Source organism: Catharus ustulatus, chromosome 3, assembly GCF_009819885.2.
Source record: "Catharus ustulatus isolate bCatUst1 chromosome 3, bCatUst1.pri.v2, whole genome shotgun sequence".
Lineage (NCBI taxonomy): Eukaryota > Metazoa > Chordata > Aves > Passeriformes > Turdidae > Catharus > Catharus ustulatus.
The window spans coordinates 62361147-62380414 of record NC_046223.1 but is presented as its reverse complement, the minus strand read 5'-3'; the positions used below and the strand labels follow the sequence as shown (position 1 = coordinate 62380414).

The following is a 19268-nucleotide window of genomic DNA, read 5'->3' as shown; positions in this document are numbered from 1 at the left end:
GAGTTATGAATAAAGACAGCTTCCATCAGACCGTAGCAGAGGAGGAACATCCAGAGCAAGGGCTCAGAAGCCCATTTGCCTTACAACCAACAGAGCACAACATGGGAACATATTAGAATACAATCAAGACAACTAAATCAGGCACTGCACACTATAAATTTTAACTAAGCCAAAAAATCAGAAAGTGCCAAGATTTAAACCAAAAAATACTTCTGAGACTAAGGCAAAAAGTGAATAAGCAAGAAACCAGTTTCCAGTTGCTAATCCAAAACAGCTCAGGGTTTGGGACCTTAGATGTTTCCAAGAAATTATGTGTTCCTTCATTTATTCTGGATCATTTGGAGTGTGTTGAACCTCTGCATCTTGATAACCAGAAAGGGATATCCAGTGATACACTCGAGCTTGTGATTTTCTGCTGTGCAAAGCTTTGTCTACTCTCAGTTTCGCTGTGTCCAGAGAACTGGACATGGAAGCTGTCCCTGATTGAGGCACCATCTCAGGTACGTGAGTTATGTACTGAATCACTGCCACCAGACATGAGGAAATGCATTAAACTAAATACATGACGTGGTGCAGCCGCCAGGAGGGATGGCAGGAAAGCAGACAGGCACACAGGTGACCCCTCCTCCAAACGCCTGACACCAAAGCCCATCCCGCTGGCGCGGGCTGGCTGCGGGCTCCAAGCACAGCTTTCCCCCGGCCAGGCACGAGTGCGGTCTCTCTCTCCCTTCTGTTCTGGTGCCCAAATAAAAGCGGCGCTTACGCTGTCAGCTCCGCACAGAGCGCGGCGCGGTCCTGGGAATGAAAACACGGATAAAGCGCGGCGGGGACGGCAGCGACACCGAGCTACAGCCGCCCCTGGCAGCTTCCTAGGATTTCTGTCCCCTCGCACACGGAGCAGAGAAGCGGGTGCGGTGGGAATGACACTCCGCTTGTCCCCGGCAGGCGGGGATTGACGGCAAAGGCTCAGCCGGGCGGCGGTGTCACCGCTCGGAAGGCACAGGGAATCCCATGGGAAAGCGGCACAGAGCCGGCTGCCCTGCCCTGCAGGACCTGATGAGCGACACAGCGTGTGAGCACACAGCCCGCGGGAACAGGACAATCTGTTTTCAAGAGTAACCGCGTTACAGGGCAAAGCTGACTCGAAAGGTGAAATACAGAGACTGTGGCTCTCAGTGCAAACCAGCATTAGTTATTGGTTTTACAGGGCCGCAGGGACAAGGAGGGATCCTTTCAGTCATCCCAAAACAGACTATATCAAGGAGCAATAATATCTGCGGGGCTCTTGAACCACCACCACTTCCTATGATTCATGAATGGCAAGTTGTATTCCCACGATGGTTTAAAACCTGCAAGTGAAGGCTGTCCTTTGATACTGCCCAGTTTTAGATCTGATTATTCCCCAGGGCGAAGGCAATTCCCAACAGCCCTACAAGCAGAGAGAGGAGAGGTATGTCTCCTCTGCATCAATGCCTTCAGCTGTGGGTACAGCTCAGGCTGGAAAGGTCCTCAGTCATAGGGAGGGTATGGCCATGAGCTGTACTAGCCAGAAGTTGCAGAGAGGCTGCACCCTAAAAGCCAGCCCAGGAGAACAGCTTCTGCAACCATCACCCACATCAAGTCAACAAAGAGGATTCAGCAGGCAGCAACACAAGCATGTGCTTTCTCCTTGTCTCTTGGCCTGCAAAGGCCTGATACCAAATCCCACTGGCTGGCTGTGAGCTCCAAGCACAGCCTTTCTCCATGGCCAGAGCATGTGTATGGTTTCTCTCACTTCTAAATAAAAGTGGAGCTTATGCTGTCATCTCCCCATTCAACAAAGGACTCCTACTACCTAGTTTTATGAAGCTCATAGAAGCTTAATTATTTTTTGACACATACCTTCCCTCCCACTGCATTTGCCAAAAATTACTAAAGTCTGCCAACAGACTCAAAAGTAATTAGGGGAACACACACACAAGGTAGCAAGATTACCCCAGATAAATTTCCTTTGGAAATTAGGCTAAAAATTACAGCACTGTATTTATTAAAAGAATCCCCTGAAGCCATATGTGTGATTGCTATACTACTGTTACTGGCAATATAGCAGATTTTTAAAGCAATTGTTGGAGGATCATTATTTGGCTTCTATGAATCAGATTAATTTCACCCCTTCTAGCCAGAAGCAGCCATTTATGAACACTTCTCCCATCTGCTAAATGGGGATGATAGGTACTTACCTACCTCAGATGTGGTTTGTATGCAAACAAAAGCAGTGGTATAAATACCTTTAAAACATTTCTCTACATAAAAAATATTATTATAAATATCACTGTAAGATTAGCACATACACATTTTATACTTTTTGAATGGCTACAACTTTTTAAAGATAGAAGCAGAGCAGAGAAATAATCCTAAGATGCATTTAAGTGTGATACCAAGGAAATAATTTCTTTAGCAATTTTTTGCCAAGTTAGCTTGCTGCTGCAATTTAACTCAGTACTTAGGAAGAGAGTATATTTTACTGGAGAGTTACATTGCTCTTAAGAATGTCTGACAAAGAAATAATGGGCTGGGAAAAGTTTCAAGCTGGCCTTTCTCAAACATTTCCTTCTTTGTTGGTGCTCACTGTCAAAAAGTGCATCTCTTTATACTTGAATTCATCTTAGTCATGCCACTGCTTAGTGAAAGGCCTGAGAGAAATTCACCCAATATTTCCATCACATTCAGGTCCACTCATCTTCCTGCTCCCTACAGCATTCTTGAAACGTCAGTGGAATGCTCAGAGATGCTGCTTGCTGACGTGCAACGTGAGATGAACGTGTCTCACTGCTGCTCACAGGGGACAGTGGGTTGGGATGATACCTTTCCTCCTGGCACCTATGGATAACCAGGAATGGTGCAAGTGCTTTGCACAACGTAGAGAAGAAAATGAGGCTAAGGAAAATGAGTGCAAACTCCACAGTCTTTGAAGAACAGGTAGTGCAAGAAAGGCGTTTACACCTCATACAGGCTTTGGGGACCTTTCCCCTCCTTCACCAGAGGGTTTTTGAGCATAAAACCATCCCTACATGCTCCACAACATCCAGGCAGTGGTAAGAGGGACCATCACCTGCTTCTCCACTCCTTCCTCTCCCCAATCCCTGCTGCTCTGCCTGCACAGGGTTGCACACAGCAATGTCAGCTGGGTGAAAAATCTCCTGCATATGCGTTTCCCAAGTCATCAGTCAAACAATCATGGCCTGTCAAATCACCCCAAATAAGCATTGTCTTTTTAATTACAAAAGGTTCTTATCAGCTTACCTGAATGTTTTGGACTCCCCACTTGTGCCCTAATTTAATTACTTAATTATGAGGAATTAAGAGCCAGTATTTTCAATTAGCACCAAGAAGTCTCCTGTTCCTTTGCATGAACCCAGTAATTGTTATATTACAGATTTAGCAAAGGTATACTGCAATTGAAGCAAAGTTCTAAACTTCTAGCCAGTTACTTCTTTTTCCAGCAGGCATTCACTTTGCAGGACTTCCACTTACCATTTCTCTTGTCATACACAATAGTACAAGCTCTCTACAAAGATGTAAAGTGTGAAATTACAAAATAGTCATTGCTTAGCGTCATTTAGGTACGCTTTATGCACAAATATAAGAATTTGAATGAGAAAAGAAGTCAGAAAAAACCATTTAATTACAAAAGAACTTTTTTAAATTAAAAAAACCAATGGCACTAAACCAAAAACAAAGTTATTTAAGAGATCGTAACCACAGGTTGGTTGCAATTTTATGCAGCAACTGTTAGGAACAGTTGTTCCTATCATTCGCACTTTGCTCCTGATTAAAATAACACCTAGAGTTCCAGTAAAAAGTAATCTTTTACAGAACTATAATGTATTATGAAAACACACATCATTTTTGTATTACATGTCAAAAAAACCCTTATATTTCTTACATTAGGTACATAAATGTTTACCTAAGCATTGTACAGTTTTGCTAATCTATTCCTTACATTTGAAGAAGAGGGAGTTTGTTCTACAGACAAAAGTAATTTGTCTGAGAGGATTTGTCCATGTGACACAGTGCTATACCACGTGGGAATACCCAACTAGATGGAGCATCTAGGGCAGTAGACACATTAGAACAATTTCCTCTTTTACTCATCCTGCTTTTCAGAACCAACCAGTGCAGTGCTTCCTTTCCATATGAAGACACCTTTGACTTTAAGAAACAATAAATACGTATGGCCCCAAAATTGTTCATATGCTGTGAATAACTCATCAGCAGAAGTCTAATTTTTCTATGACCTTTCAGAGTTCTGTTTCACTGCTTGTATATAAAAGGGAGAGTTCCAGTGGTTACTTTGTCAACACAGGGCCCATGTCCAAAGCTCAGCAGAAAGGTCCTTAATTCCTTTAATCAGCTTTGATCATGTAAAAAAATGTAATTCAGTCCTTGATTGTATGTAGAATACTCCCTACGAGGTCAATATAAATCTCAGTGTGCATTGAAAGAAACTATTTAATTCCAAGGGTACAATTTCACAGTAGTTACTTCAGGTAGTCAGCACACAGGTGTAAGCGTTCAAGCACAGCTGAGCTAGTTTACAAATAAATTGTGAAGCGGTACACAAGCTAGTGAGCTCAAAGTGTTGCTGTGGGACTGGGGCTCTGGAACTCCAGGCCACAGCTCTTTCCCACAAGCTTCCTCAGCCTATAATTCATTATCAGTGAATTCCATGGGGAGTTTTCTGTCCTCTCCTGAAACAGGATGCATTTGCAATAGCTCTCTGTTGGATCAGTAATTTTCAAAGTAGTTTTGACAGCATCTATCAACATCAGGGAAATCAGAACTTGATTTCTAGCCTCGTCCAGGATAGACCAGATATACAGCTGATGGTAGATAATACCCACAGTAGACCCTTACAGTATTTTTGAATGAAAGGTTTAGTGGTTTGCTACCTATGCAATTTAGACTACAGTTTCCTTCCACCTTTATTTTATTTTTCCTAAAAGTTTTGGTTACGCTTGTAATAGAAAAGTTTTGGCAGCTCACAAAACTCAATCTATCAGATGTCCAAAAAACCTGAAATCAGTGTATGTAACATGACTGCATATCACTGCTGAAAAACCTAAAAAGTTTATCTAGTGCATGACAATATGCCAGAAAGGACAATGAGTAGTGAGCTTTAAAAAGACTCACATTGTCACGTGATCCTTTGTTTTTTCTTTCCTTTTTTTGGTAATACTCTCAAGAGCACAATCAACTGGAGTAAAAATAAAATTACTTAAAAGAGCTAGCAAAAAAGCTGCATATAAAGCATTTTCACAGTTGTTTTTAAATAGTTTTCATCAAACTTTAAATTAGGACTTCCAAAGACAAAATACATTGCATTGCAGTTTTTTCCTGTGAAATTCACACTTATCTGGGAAATTCATATGACTGGGTTAGGTATTTTTAATACTGTACCATTCAGAAGTGCTGATTAGGATTTGGTTCTCTATTGTACTAGCACTGAAAAGACCTATATAAACACAAAATGCTACACAAACAGATTGTAGCTCTCTAACATAAGGAGTTCAAACACCTGTTTGAAAAATAAATTCTTCTTAAACAAGACCTACCAGATGGGAGGTAGCTTAGTGCCATTAAAATATTTAAGGTACTTATATATAAAATATATAAGATACTTATGCTCTTTTCAAACATGAGTGGGAAAACTGTGCTATCTCCAAAATCTTGCTGCAAGTAAAACTGAAAGTTTACTGGTTATAACTGTTGGGTCACCATCACTTTTTTTTTTTTAAACTGGATAAAGTTCTATGAATATACATAATGGTTGAATGTTGAAAGGACACACTATCCTTTTGAAACATTCAGCTGTACAATGTAAGTCCACAGGTTGGAGGTTCTGCCATTAGTTGTGATCTTAGCTCTGCTTAGGTTTTATAACCCACTCAGCATTTGGGTTGAGCTGGTATAGGTCCTTCATGTAGGTATCATGATCAAGGCAGCGTTCTCCTGGAAACAGACAAAGACATGGTTACTTCAGTACCAAAACAGAAAGGAAACAACTTCCAAAGTTCCTGTTACTGTTTTACTCCATGTACATTTTCAATGTCTCTCTGTGGTGTCTGATAAAGGACAACGCACATAAAAGTTGGAGGTGCTCCTATCCTTCCTGTCTGCCTTGAGGAGGAAGGCAATGAGAGCAAGAAGGAAGGAGAGAAGGGGCTGTTCTACCTCTGTGACACATTCTAGGTCAGATTCTTCACACAGACCATGCAGATGGGAACTCCCATCTGCAAATAAAAATGAAGCAATGTCCTGATCACGATATCCAAAAACTATACATCTGCATAGAAGCCCATTAAAATTTCAGATTATTTCCCCTTTTTTAAATGCTAAATTTGAGCAAGGTTTTTCCTTGCTAAGAAGGTGTTACTCCCTATCCTCCTCCTCTTAAATCAGCTGTTCTGCTAACCACTTGTAACAGTTGCTGTCCTAGGAGGGGAAAGTAGTACACTGTTCTTGGTGCACTACAGGCAATTAATTTATGTCTAGTAGCTATGATGAAAATAGCATATGCTGATCCATCAAGATCTGCATATTCTTCCCATTACCCTACAGGCAAAGCATCATCTCATGCATTTGCAGCTCTACATCACAGCTCCTCTTCTACTCTGCTGTGCAATTGGTTGGGGTGGATGGCTTATGCAGACAGACATTTCCAGCACTTGCACTCCTGACACGAGAGGCAAACACATGCGGAAACATTGCAGCTGAGTCTGCCAGCTCTTCGGGCTCCCTGCACAAAGCAGGCAAGAAGGCAAGACTCCCTGCTCAACTAGGCACAGTCTCCATCTGCTCTCTCTAGGATTTTAATCCCAGCCTCTGTGACCAGTCCCGTCCATGTTGCTGAACTAGGTCTTCACCTCTGCACAGTGAAGCATGTTCAGGCAGTGAGAGCATGGGGACAGTACTTTGCCTTGTCCCTATCCTGCCAGTCCTGGCACAAAGCAGTGGCAGAAGTCCCATTCAGTGCCTTGAAGTCCTATGGTGTACTAAAGAAATGTCTGCAGACTTCAGCAGCTCCATCTGCTACGGGACAAGATCACAGCATCGTGCTTGTTACAATTATGAGCAGGAGTGTAAGCATATGAGCGTGTCATAAGAGCCTCGAGTCTTCTTTTGGGCTCTCTCTACATGAGTCAGGCACATTGGGAAGAGAGATGGCAAAGGTCAGGACAGCTGCTTTAAACCTGTATGGCAGGTTAAAGGCAGGGAGCTTCTCCTACCTCAAGTGAGAGTATTAAGGACTAGTAAGGACTGATTTAAGTTTAAATTCTCTGGAAGTAAACCATTCAGACACAGAAAATATCTAAGCTTTTGAACCTATGTCACAACAAAACAAAACAAATCTGCACTTTCTCCAAGAGAAATACAATTTCTGTCACATGTTTAAAGTAACAGTAAGTTGTTCCAGTTTCACTGGAATTCTGTTACAAAACCTTTTTTCCTGCAATGATTACACCTCTGTAGAATAAACAATATTCCACTCCTTTAAAAAAGTCTTACGTCTGTGATTGCAACCTGCTTTAATGGACACAGGAAATTTGTGTAGATACTGGATTTGCAACAAACATACAATACATTCATCTGGCTTCCAATTATCTTGGTAAATTATTTAACAGACTTAGTAAAAACAGTAAAACATAAGTAAGTGCTATTTTTAAGTCTTTTGGTTTAGACAAACATGCCAAAAATTGATTTATAATAGTGATTAGAATAAAAGAAATGCTAGAAGTAGCAATTTACATACGGAATTAAAACTTGCAAAGGAAAGAAGAACTGCATATAATTTTATCATGCCAAATAAGTTTACAGGTCACAGTTAAGGAAAAAGTAAATTTAAGTACAATCTACTACTGCTTTCTAGTTCTCCTTTTGTTTTCCTTTGAAAAATGCTGTGATTAGGAACTGATTTCTAATGCAAAAGTACTCTTTCATTCATTGAAGAAAACTTTAGAACTGTCCAAAATTATCCTTGGCATTAACTTTGCTGATCTGCTATTTATTTTAATCAAAAGGGTCTGGAGTAAGCAGAGCAGGAAAGACTAACGGTTGGAAAATTTTATCACATGGTCATCTTTCTGGCTGAGCATTTTCTTCCCCCCAGAAGAATCAGCAAGTGACACTCAAATGCAGAACATGAAGAACTCTAAGTTCATTTATTATGCCTCAATACAAAGAGATGAATAAGGTAAACTTCAAACATTTTTGTATCCAACCTTTCTGTGCTTATTCACTGTACATACATATCAGGAACATCTGTTACAGCTGCCAACTTCAACTGGGACAGATAATAAGATACTATTAATATGGCCACACCACATCTCTGCTGCTTTCTCCATAAGGTTAACTGTCTGCCGTAGTGTCAGGGAGAATGAGGGACATGAATGAAAATGCAGCCACAGTGAAGCCCATGGGCAATGTACTGAGGAATCCTATTCTAGCAAAAGAAGTTGTTCAGAAGCCATTCTTACCAATATTTCCTCCTATTTCATAAAGAAAGACCTCTTCTTTCTTGAGTGTTTGGACATTTCCACTGTGGGGAACAGAAAACAATGAATGATGATATTACAAAGGTGCTTGTGGATCAGCCCCCTACACATGTCTGGGAGAAGTCATGATAATTAAGATCAGCAATACACCCATCACAAATCCTTTGTGTGTATGCTTACTGATACAATCAGTGAACAAGAATACCCTTGCATGCTAGTGCAAATGAACAGCCCTGAAAGTGAGCAATACACTAGAAAAGGTAAAGTAAGAAAAATATGAAACAACTGCAGGTTTCAGGAAATAATTTCACTGTTATTAGCAAGTTGCTTGATATTTACCCTCTGATTTTTCTTTTAATGCTGCTGCAAAAATAAGTATTTCCCTCAAATACACCATATTTCAGAAAAAGCCTTATGGTTGGGTGGCAGAAACCACATTCTTGCTGGATTTAATTGTACAGCAACTAAAAGAAGTAAAAAACCAACAGTGGAAGAATAAAGTCCCTGTATTACAAAGGGATTCTATTATTCTCACTGCTTAATTGTAATAACATATGCTAAAGCCCAGCCAGAAAATAACTTTCTGACAATGGTGTAAAACGCTAAAAACATCATTTAGGAAAAAGCAGCTTCTTAATCTCAACTAGTGTACCATATTATTGCTTTTGCCAAATAGTTAGATATAATGAACATGTGTTACTTTTATTTTTTTACAAAAGACTGATTAAAATTTCTCCCTTTCTAAATGGATTTGAATTACTAAAATGCAGCTTTGTTTTAAATCATTTCATGTGCATGGCATTTGTGCATCATTATATTCTAATACCTATTATGCTGTTATATATCAATGCATTATTTTACAAAATATTTTCTTTCTTCTTTCCTCATTCCTCTGTTTTCTTGGAGTTCCCTTCTGACTTGTCCCCACAAAAGTACAGAACTATTCCTGACTCATCAGATTAAACAGCAATTAATTTTTCACTAGCAGCACTCGTATTCCTGAAGGCTTCCTGAGCATCAATGACATTTAAAAACATTAACTCCTTAAGTGTGTATTTTGATGGCTAAATTCAGCCAAAAAGTTCATGAACTGATCTGGACTTTGAGTATTTTAAAACTTTTTTCTTGATATAATAAATGAAGAGGCACTTCTCCAGACATGATAACAAAACAAAGATGTGTTTATACCTTTTCTGGCTGAGAAACCTGGCTACTATATCACCGGCTTTCAGTTCTTCTGTCAGCTGTATTGCCATGGAAACTTTGGAAAGATGAGGCGCTTGCACCCGTATCACTCCCTGAGGAACATCAGTCTGCAAAGCAATAAAAGTGGTGGAACAAAGCTGCTAGCAGCTGGCTTTGATGAGCTTCTCAAAATACAGTATGGAATAAGTAAGAAAGTACAGTGGCTCTGCACTTCACTATCTACCACACTTCACTACAAACATAAGGTAACTATGCAGCAGTTCAGTAAATTACATCCAACCTTCAAAGCTCTTTTTAACAACAGGGAGAACTTCAGAACAAAGAAACAGTAGTGTTTAATTATTTCTCAAAGATGTTAAGAATAACAATAACAATTATGCTATATCAAGAACACACTTTGGCATGCTAAGAAGCATGTGACAGTGATACGGAAAATTCTTGCTGCAGGCATGAAGACCAGGCAATGCCCCTGCACCAACCCTTTGCTAAAACTTCTGGAAGAAACCTGTCCAGTTCCATTTAATCTGAACTTCCTGCCAAAAAGAAATCACAAAGTACTCATGGATCAGTCTACTTTAAAGGATTCTTCTTTTAATAAATTTCATTTTTAAAAAAATATATTCACTAGTGCAGGTTTTTCTCCCTATTTCTTATTGCCCAGCATATATTCAGCTAGCCAATGGTCTTATATAATAGTCTGACTACATAACAGATTTGTATTTTATTTTAACCCACAAGTCCTTGATGATGAATACTAATCATATTAGCTACAGAGAAGGAGGACAAAGGACAGCTTTTCTGTTCAACTTGCATGTACATGACATTTGAAGTTCCAAAAGGCATAATTTATTTGTGAATAAGGTTCAAATTTCTATTCCTGGAAATTTTCCTATTGCTATTACATTATCATTATCCTATTACATTTTTAATTCCATAATCAATTAATAAATCTGGGCACCTGTGAATCTAGAATGGCTTTGCTGAAACCATCAGAGTTAAACAAGTATGTAACAAGTACAGACGTGAGCAGAATCAGAAGAACAGCTTCCAGAGAAAGCTGAAGCCTCATTACTATACAAATGATGAGTTATACTAAGCAATTTTAACTAAACAATCCTTTTATGTCCATTCTTATTACATATTGATTTAAAAATACTAGACATCCTTACTATTTCTGTCTAAAGCAGTAGGAGAATTTGCTATGCAGTAATTGTGGAATCAAAGATTGCAAGAGATCTCTATGAGATTTCTCCAAGATTTATCTCTAAATTTGTCAGAACTGTTCTTTAAGGCCTACACCAATCGAAAAAGTGTCTTAAGCCATCTGCTAGGTAGTAAATCTTGCTTGAAATTTTTTTGCCTCTTTCCAAACTTTTGGGACCATAGCAAAAATAAATTACATTTTTAAGGATGAAATTATTATTTATAGATGTCCCTAACTGGTCTTCCATCAAATTCAAATTGGTAAATTTAAACTAGCTTTCATTTTTGTATACATTTCTTTATCATTTTGTCTCCGTAGATTTTAGTGGAGTTTCTCCAACTTTCAGCTGGGTAACTTTATTTGCTACACAGCAGGCATATGATAAATTATTTAAAAAGCAGTCTGCTTTGAGCGTATGCGAGAAAGTACTAGAAATGGTCACAGAGCTCTACCATTATGGTCATAGATCAAACAGAATAATTACTTTGTTTATTCATAGAAAGTCATAATTAGCTCAGCTAATTAATGCATTTTGCCACTTTCACCACCTGCATTTCCAGGAGAAAGCATGCTCAGCTGCACAATATGTTCATGCTGCCAAACTAAAGAGAACAGAACCTGAGTCACCCTTAGCCCATACACCATGCAAGTTGGTGGGAATGAACATGTGGCTGAATGACAGAAGGACTTATTCTCTGCACAAAATACCCAAGTGAGGAGCTCCATATCACAACACATTAAGCTATGAACCTATGAGATGATTGACAACACACTGAAGAGTGGGTCACCCATGCTACTGAGTTTTCAAGTTTCCTCTCCTGCCTCACAGGCCCTCTCAGGTCAGATTTAAAACACTGCAACCCCTGGCTGAATTAGATAGTGCATTATTAAAAAAACTGAAGTGAGTACATCCTTACTTGATGGAAAATACATTGGTGACAACATTCAGTCTGCACTAGGCACAGCAGTCACGTGTGAGATACTAATCTTCTCCAAACCCTTCCTATTCAGAGGGGACTCGGAATCCATATATCACAAAGAGCAGCTGCGTGACTATAGGATCTGGGATGGGTCTCTCCCAGTTTCTTCTAATCAATTTTTCATGACCCACTTAAATATTTTTCACTCTAGGTGCAGAGAGAAATGTGACTATGCAGTATTTTCACTAATGAAGGAATATAATACATACTTATTAAAGGAGCAAAGTATACCAAGCAGGTATGGGGCACGAACATTATGAAGAACAAAACTGATTTTCAAAAGGCTCTTGCTACATGGAAGGCAAAGCCTGAAAGAAATGCAAAGCACTTGTTCTCTTTTGGACTGCAAAATACTGCACCTAGTTTGGGACAAAAAAAAATGGAAAACTATACGCAGAGAAATTATTAGCAAGTAGCAATTTTTTTTTTGTAAATAATCCAGCACTGCAGTGAGTGACATATTCAGCAGGAGTCAGAGAGGTTACTCTGTGTAAATTCAAACAGCTCATACAAACAGAAGGGCCGTGGGATACAATGGTTTTTATAACCTGCAGTAGCTCAGCCCAGTGCATTGCATTGTGCTGCTCACATGATAGGTCCCTTTTTTGGAACAACTGCACCATAGAGAGGAATACAATGACAGATGGTATAAATGTGGCTAAAGACAGTGGGTAAATTTCCAATCCTGCTTTGCCTACAGCACTTTTCAGCCCAACACCAACATAAAGACTTATCCCTAACACTGACTTGCGGCCATAGGTATGTATAGGTATCCCAATAAGCAATTCAACCCTCACAAGCTAATCTAATATTAACCACTCTCAATACTCTACAGAGATCTCACCTGAAGTTTGCAGCAAATGCAAATTTTTAACCTCTGTCTCAAAAGGGGAAATGTGACTGACAGAGATGCCTCATCAGAGCTAAGATGAAATTTTATCCAAATGAGTTGCTATTAAGAATGCAGATACTGAGTTATTTGAGGGTAACTGAGGATCTGAGAATATGGCAGGTTCTGTCCATCTATGTTTAATCATATAGGGTGCCACAGCAAGTGTTAGAAAATAGAAACCTTTCCTCAGCTTTTATTCAGCAGCACACAAAGTAATTAGATATTGAAAGTTTCAAACAGGTTTCTCTGGAGTGGGAAATTCACCACAAGTCTGGGTTCCTCACTTGCCACCTGAGAGTGAAATATAGTTCAAGAACTGCACAGGAAAAGCCACCTCATTTTTAAATTAAAGCAGTATAAATTGAAAACTGGATAGAAAGAAAACCCAAACCAATAAACAATGAAAGAGGTTTTTTTACTTGAAAAATGTATAAAATTGTCATTTACAATGAAGCCTTATCAATTTGCAAATATGATTTTAAGAGCAATATGTTCTCAACCCAAAATTACTGAATGCTTGCTATAAGCATGAAGGATTTGTAAAAAATTGTACCATTTAATTTTGACAAAAATCTCCACAGAATTCTAGGGCTTAAAGAAAATTATTGAATAGTGACTTTACATTCATATTTGAGTAAGAATATTACACGAGGCTTCAGTTCTATCTCCCCAATGGATTAGAAAGGCATAATTTACTCTAAAAGACCTCAGCCCTAACTCCCCAGTGGCTTAAAAAGACATATTTTGCACTGAATTATAAAAAAAATCTAATATCTGAACTTGAAACAGCATTTACTTTTTTTCAGTGTATTTGCTGTTATTTCAGTGTTGAACACAGGATGGCAGCATTAAGTGTCATCACATCAACTCAAGTGAATCAAATTCAAAGTATTCTTATTAGATCAAGAAAAATAAATTCCAGTGTTTAATTAGCTTTATTTTAAAATCATATGTAAATCATTCTGTGCAAAGATTCCTTCATATCGGCAGATATGGAAGTAAGACAAAGTGACGCCTGGGGAATTAATTAATTTTGGACATTGCATGTCAAATGCTGCATACAAAATCAGGTGGGAACACTGAAATATAAATCGCCAGCAGATTCCAGATATATAGCGTATTCTTTTTTCACATTCTATTTTCTTTGGCTGAAAAGCTTAAAAAATGCCTTTATAAGAATTAGACAACCCTTTCTTTGGTAACAGTCTGACATACACACACTTGGTAAGAAAACCAGACTGCTCACAGCACTGCATTTCTACCAACAACCACAAGATGACTCTACCTCACCAGAATCTTCACTGCTACTCCAACCCACAAGGGGGTACTTTCACACCACCCAAATATGATACTCTCACACCATCCAAATCTGGTATGTTTTCATTATGGTATCAGAACACACGTAACTGGTATTACCTGTACGTGTATTTAAACCAACTTTTGAATAATGAACTTCAAATGCTTTATAATTATTGTACTATATTGTATAGGCTAAAAAGTTTCCAAAAATCCCCATTATAAAAATTATCAACAATTTCAACATGCACAAGATGTATTTTTGAAGGTTTTATATCAGTGGGAACAGCTCAACTAAACTATTTCTGAACTACAGGGAAAAAATAACGCTATAATTGCCATAGGATGTTTGTATTTTAAAAAATGTGTGAAGAGTGTTATGCTGAAATGTATGTCTTGACATCACTGATGGGTATGGCAGAAGCCAGTTACCTAAAGGAGAGATATTGAACTGTGGGTTATATGCACTGAGGTAAGCTTGCACTTGGACAATAGCTGTATCCACTTTTTCATGAAAAATTACAATCCTATTAATAAAGCATTTCAGATGTATATTTCCTTACATCATTAGGAGTCTTCTCCTGTTTCTCATGCTTTTCCCGATCATATGCCATCTTTTTCAGAAGTTTCTTCATAGCTTTGTCCTTTTTCTCCTTCTTCTGGCTTTCAGTGTTTTGTTTTCTCACTTGGTTAACAATAAACTTCGGAATCTAGATAAATACAGAGTAAGCATGAATAACTACATAATTTTCACACCTAAACTTTGTAAATGGCCAATTACCAGGTAGAACTCAAAAACAGTACTTCTTTCCAGTAATAACTAAAGATTCAAATAATATAAAACTGTGAAATAATTTTAAAACCACTCAATTTGTGATAAAATATTCCATTCAGTAACTTCTCAGGGGAAGAGAGGGTGGAATCATACAGTGTTTTTACTTTTGTCAGCCAAAAACCTTCACTTGAATCTTGTGTGTAAAATGCAATTACTTTTCCTCACATGCAGAAAAGGTCAAAATTGTTTCAAGTTGCTGATGGACAATATACCTTCAACTTGTCCAGTTTGTCTAAGCTTTGTTTATGACAATTCATGCTTTATCAAAACATATTTTATATAATATTAAGTTTAGCCCAAAAGGGCAGTGAGTTCAAACACTGTGTTTCCTGCTAATATCTCTAAGCCAAAAAGAATTGCCCACAGCAATATATACTGATAGACCAAATGCACATATTCCCCAAGGAATTATTTCTGAGTTCACTTGTAGTACAGACGATATTAAAACTCTGACCACCAGAGCTTAAAATCAGACGTAATATTTTTGTTTTTCTCCCATAAGAGTTACCTATGAGCAAGATCCCAGTTGGATCAGTCTGATCCTTTTCTAAATCTTGCATGTAACTTCACATGACTTCTCTATTCAGATACCCTGTTTTGAAATTTATCATCCTCCACCCCTCCCTTAAAAACGCACTTACTGTCCAGAGAAGTTTTTGGTACTGAATCATAAAGCGCATGACATTTGCTGTCCCAGCTGCCATAGCAAACTCGCTTTGTTCAATAGTCTTTGAGCCAAACCCATGAAATGTGAAAAGGTTTGGGGCCATCACCATCGCAACATTCTTTAGCGTCATCTTATTTTTGTCTCGGTGATCAATTACCCTTTGGAGGAATTCAAGCAGTACCTGAAATAAGAGCAGAACTTTCAGCTCAACTCTGCACGTGAAAAACAAAGCATGTGCAGAGTTGAAAATGAACATTTTAGTGAAACATGGTGTTGCATATCTTTATGAAAAAGCTCTTAATTCCTAATAAAACCACATTAAAAGCAACCAATAATAGAGGTGTGAATATATTTATTCACAGAACAGTAAAGCAAGCTTTGTTTCCTTCAAGTAATGAAGTAAAACATTCTTGTTTTTGTGGGTAACATTTTCAAAAGCATTCACATGACTTTGAGGCCCTGCACATACGATTTGTTTCAAAACCTTTGTAATGTAGGTGCATAAGCAGCATCCCAGAGATGCTTGTTAAGACAGTACTGTTTGCATTTGTTAAACTGAAAGTGCACACAAGAGTGCCAGCTGTCATGGTTATGGAAACATGGAGTGGCTAATTCTGTAAGGTAAGCAATTAACAAGTAAAGCACTGCACTGTGATGACAGGTAGCTAGTTAGAAACTGGCAATTTTCAATTAATTTAGTTCCAGATATTTGTAGCTCAACTCAGGAAGATTCTTGACTGCCTCCATTCAATAAACAAACTCCAAAAGAAAATCTTGTTTGAACAATAAGACTTAGTAGGATTTTTTGCCTATAATAGATGATGTTCTGCATCCTACATAAATCCTGCATTCATTCTTGATTGTAACAGCTTTAACAGTAAGCATCTTCTGAAAAAACCTTAATAGTTTTGCTACAAAAGGGTAAGCTCAAATTGGAAGAATCCATGTAACATGCTACAAATGAGAGCAGGAAGTATAAATTTCTAGCTTATTGACAGTAGAAAAAACAGCACAGAGAAAAGTAAGGAACAAAAATGAAGAGCTAAACCCACTTCATGAAAGGAAACTCACATTCATTGTATTCTAACATGGTTTATTTTGTGCACTGGAAATAATGACTGATGCAAAAAAAGAAAAAGAAGCAAAACTTCTAAGAGAAAAGGTTGCTCACTGGGAGATTACTATCGAAATCCTGGAAAAATGTCAAGTCACATTCTTAAAAGTCACTTGGGAAGAATTAGGGCCCTAAGTTGTTTTTTATTTCTCCCAAAGCTATGTGAAATATGGGGGAATAAAAAGAATCACTAGTTTCAGCATTAACTTTGAACAGGAAAATAAAGAATGTTAAAAAGGCAACAACATTCATTACAGTGGATTCACAGAAACACAAAATACTTATGCAGGAAAATAGTATTAACAGTTCTAACCTTCAGTGTGTCTCTGTTTGCTTCAGGTAGAAGGATAACCAAAAGATTCAAAGCTTGCAGTTGCTGTTTCCTTGTTGGGAGATCTGCCAATAAAGCACATAGACCTCAGTATTTTGAAATTGCTTTTTATACTCTTCAAAAAGCATGATTTCTAAGTTGAAACTCCTTGCAAAATGCTGAATGCATACACATGGCTAATTATCATAGTATGACAAAGGACTGGCAGATCCTGGTTTTCTGACACTCATTCCCAAATGTTCTTTTAGGATTCAGTTGGTGTGTGACTCAGCAGTCTTTTGGCAATGTTTTCTGGATGCCTTGTGATTCCTTTATTTTGCAATGCTACAAGAAGGAATAGCTAACGGTTCTTCCCTCTCTGAGCCTGTGCCCCAACATATCAAAGGGTATATTTAACACTGCTTTCACAGCTTCTCTGGTTGCCTTCACAGTTGCATGATCTCCCAAGTCACCCACACAGAATGAACAACCACGTGTAGCTGAGTAAGGCAGGTCTCCAGCAACACTAACAACAGCAGCTGCAATGGCAAACCAGCGGGGATAAAACCACGAGCAGAGAAGCTTAACATGTATCTACAGAAGAGAGTGCTGTACCAAATGAGACAAGCAATAATTAAAGAAAAGTAACATTGCTTCTGCCTTTTACCAATTGCTCAGTGGTGCATCATTCACCCAAGCTGTATCACTACACTCCTCCATCTCCTAGAAGAGCTCCTATGTTCTGGCAGTGCAGAAAGCTCCAGCTCCCTCACATTTGTCACTTGTGATAAACCTCCTGTCATGCTTTAGAGGACATGCTCTGGCAAGTCTTCTCAGGAGATTCCTAATGAATCAGGCCATACATAAAACAAGTGAAGAAGGAGGTACCTGCACAACATAGTTTTATCACACTATTTCAAAATTCTCATGCACCCTGCTGGGATTCCAACTGAATTGCTATTTCAAATACATTTCATCTGAATCAACTCAGGAACACCACAAACAAAAATGAAAGTTCATTGATGAAATTTTAAAAAAACCCACCTTTCTGACTACTTTCTACTATACCGAAAATTAAGGATCTGAATAAATGAGTGGCAAATTTTATAGCCATTTAAAACATTGAGTTGTGAGAGCAACGTATCTACCTGCTTTAGAAAGACACATTAAAAGTAAGGCTTAAATTCAGTCTCAAAACACCACAGGTCACAATGTTCAAAAAGCAATGAGAATCAATCTTTTCCTATGAAAGTAAGCAAAAATACAATTGCAAAGAAATTAGAATTCATTACTTAAATGAAGAGTTTCTGTCTGCTCACCTAAGCAACAATTGAATTTTAGTTGCTTACATTACTTAAATTAGCAAATTAAATTGTTCAAATTATGTTATGTTCTTTAAATATTTAATTCTAAGCACGCTATTTGGTCACAGTATCATGATAAACACTAATTACTGTCACAAAGATGGTCCTCTTTCTCTACCACTTAATGTTATTGTATGTAACCAACAAGACAAACGATTTAAACAATGGAAGTCATGAAGTGCTATGTCTGTTTTGAAGCAAATCTTTTGGTTCAATATAGAAAGTGGTTTGGATCCTGGCACCCGAGTATTTCTGGGTAAGTAAAACCACATAAGCCTCCAGGCAGCTCCAGGAGCACAAGCAGAAACCCTCCTGGCTCCAATCACTGTCCAGTAAATGGAACAACCTTGTGGAGTTTTTTGCTGCCAGCACCATCTGAAAGTGTTCTGGCCATTTTTAACCTGACACTCAGAACTGCAAAATCAACAACACTGTGTAGCAGGCCAAAGCACCAGCCCCTTGCTCCAACCAACCAGACAGCAGTGAAAGGCGGCTCAGACCTGGGAGACTTGACATAGCCCACCCTTTTTAAGAAAATTTGTCGGTCTGCCTGTCCATGGGAATTCTCTGACCCTGAGTTTAGCTCAGTTGGTTGGAGCATGGTGCTAATAATGCCAAGGTTGACGGTTTGATCCCCATATGGACCATTCAAAGAGCTGGAATTGATAATCTTTGTGAATTCCTTCCAACCCAGAATATTCTGTGATTCTATGAAAGCCCCTCTTAGAAATGAACCATTGCTCTGCCCGCAGACAAGGGAAATAGAACTCGCAGCCCTGTGTTGAGTGGGAGTTAATATATGTGGGTTCTCACTGTGGATTCATTATCACCAAGCCACTCTCTTCCAGTTACAGCCAGTATGTTTG

General features: G+C 38.5%; 1 protein-coding gene across 5 annotated transcripts in view; it reads right to left on the bottom strand.

Moving 5' to 3' along the window:
* Positions 1-3646: 3646 nt before the first annotated feature.
* Positions 3647-19268, bottom strand: part of ARHGAP18 (Rho GTPase activating protein 18) — a 96398-nt gene continuing 80776 nt past the window's right edge. For all 5 annotated transcript variants that reach the window (XM_033056215.1, XM_033056214.2, XM_033056218.1 and 2 more), the window contains exons 10-15: positions 17042-17124; positions 15589-15795; positions 14676-14822; positions 9723-9847; positions 8517-8578; positions 3647-5991 (exon numbers count right to left, since the gene is read on the bottom strand). In XM_033056215.1, the coding sequence (XP_032912106.1) occupies positions 5900-5991; positions 8517-8578; positions 9723-9847; positions 14676-14822; positions 15589-15795; positions 17042-17124 (716 nt within the window). In that variant the 3' untranslated portion in view covers positions 3647-5899. The remainder of the gene's footprint in view (positions 5992-8516; positions 8579-9722; positions 9848-14675; positions 14823-15588; positions 15796-17041; positions 17125-19268) is intronic.